Source organism: Galeopterus variegatus, unplaced genomic scaffold (genome assembly GCF_000696425.1).
Source record: "Galeopterus variegatus unplaced genomic scaffold, G_variegatus-3.0.2 Scaffold11173, whole genome shotgun sequence".
Taxonomy (NCBI): domain Eukaryota; kingdom Metazoa; phylum Chordata; class Mammalia; order Dermoptera; family Cynocephalidae; genus Galeopterus; species Galeopterus variegatus.
In genome coordinates, this window is record NW_007737284.1 from 50,897 (window position 1) to 52,677 (window position 1,781).

Here is a 1,781-nt window from a genome sequence, read left to right on the forward strand (position 1 = left end):
GGAAGAAGCGTGGCACGTGCTGCATTTCCTCCTGCACTGAACGAGCAGAAAGGACTACAGGTACGACACCACGGGTGCAGGGCCAACCGTGCGTTTCCTTGTCAAAGCCACCAGGCAAGGAGCCCTGGGTCATTTGTGGTCTCCACGGCCCGTCTATTGAGAGTAAACTCCTGGGAAAACAGGAAAGATGCACAACAGCTTCATACCTGATTAAATTGATGTGGTTGTTAAAACCTCTGCTGAGACTTCGTGCTGGCATTTGGTCTAACCACAGCACAGGCTGATCTGGGTCAGCAATCCTGCAAAACAGAGCTTGTTAAAGATGAAGACTTTATAAAACTTATAAGAGTTCAAAAACATTCAAAATAAAACATGTAGAAGCCTTGCGGGGGTAAGGCTAGTCCAACAACTAAAACTACGATGCACAGCCTTGCAAATTCCAAACATATGGTCCAAACGGACCGAGTAAAAAGCCAGTAAAGGTTTCTAAGGAGAGCAGTGTTCTTCTCATGAAAATGAGTGTCTGAGGCTCCATTGTCTAGAGCAGCTGTCAGCCAGGCAAACGCTGAACTATGAGGGGATGGTCCACTACAGTCCATTCACGGCTACTGCAGTAATAACCTGCTCTTTTAAAGAGATTGCTTTTCTTAAAACAGTTCATTTAAACATGTGCTTGGAAACATGACCATCGATTCCTATTTCATATATACTAGTCAAGTGTATTTCAAAGAAAAAAGATGCCAGCAATTTCTAGCAAACTTTAGAGAGGAAACCTTAATTTAGGGGGACTGTTATTAGTAAAAAAAACAGGGTTCAAAACCTGTGAGCCAGAAAAGACTGAGCATCTGGCAATGCCGAGCCCGTCTATTTCCACTGGAGCACCATTACCTCCGCCACTTCACCGCGACGTCGAACATGTCTCTCCACTGCATCAGCCGTGTCTTCCCGTTCATCCGGACCTTTGAGTTGGTCCACGTACGTTGTACGGCTTGCATGACTTCCAAAGCTGCCAGGCCCATGGCTGCAGGAGAGAACGGTGAGAAAGCAGGGTTGGTACGCGCACGCTAGAGGACTGGTGTGCACCCACTGTACACGGTCCCAGGGATAACTCAAGGGCCACCACATAAAGAATCAGAAGGACAGCACGCTTCTGTCATGATGGTCCTGCTAAAATGAAAACCCATCAGAGGGAACTAGGGACACCCCAAGTTGTATCCCCCCCACTCTGCCCCTACTGAAGCAACTGGAGGTCCAAACCCTGCCTCGCTCCTGTAGTGAGGACACAGCTCCCTGGATCAGCTGTCCGATCCATGGTAAGGACCTACATTCTGAATCTACACTACAGCAACAGCAAAAAGCCAAGCCTGGAAGCTTCCTCTTTCAGAACTCAGGGTGAATGGTTCCACATATTTCTGTTCTGATCACATGGCGAGTAAGCACAATAAAAAATATTTTAAAAAGCACAACACGGTCTAACCATCCTTACTGTGATGCCAGAAATATTTCCAGTTTCAGAAAGTTCCCAGAATACCTCTGTGTATCCTCTTGTTTGGCAGGAAACCAGGCGTCTCGTACTGCATCAGTGATCCCAGACGATCAGCCGCACAGATCAGTTCCTGCACTTCAGGCTTATAACTCTCAAAATTCTGATGTAGCACATCTCTGGAAGACACACGACACAAGTGAGAGAGGCTTTCACAACAGACACGTGGCAATCCAATTCCACCTGAAAGTTCTCCACTGGGAACTAATCAAGAAATCCACGACCGGGCCGGCCCGGT

At 47.4% G+C, this 1,781-nt stretch overlaps 1 protein-coding gene across 1 annotated transcript in view; it reads right to left on the reverse strand.

Annotated features, from left to right (window-relative positions):
* LOC103610455 (tetratricopeptide repeat protein 13-like) overlaps nt 1-1,659 on the reverse strand; it is a 52,547-nt gene extending 50,888 nt beyond the window's left edge. The window contains exons 1-3 of the mRNA XM_008594622.1: nt 1,532-1,659; nt 889-1,021; nt 207-299 (exon numbers count right to left, since the gene is read on the reverse strand). Coding sequence (XP_008592844.1) covers nt 207-299; nt 889-1,021; nt 1,532-1,580 — 275 coding nt within the window. The 5' untranslated portion in view covers nt 1,581-1,659. The remainder of the gene's footprint in view (nt 1-206; nt 300-888; nt 1,022-1,531) is intronic.
* Nucleotides 1,660-1,781: the final 122 nt, after the last annotated feature.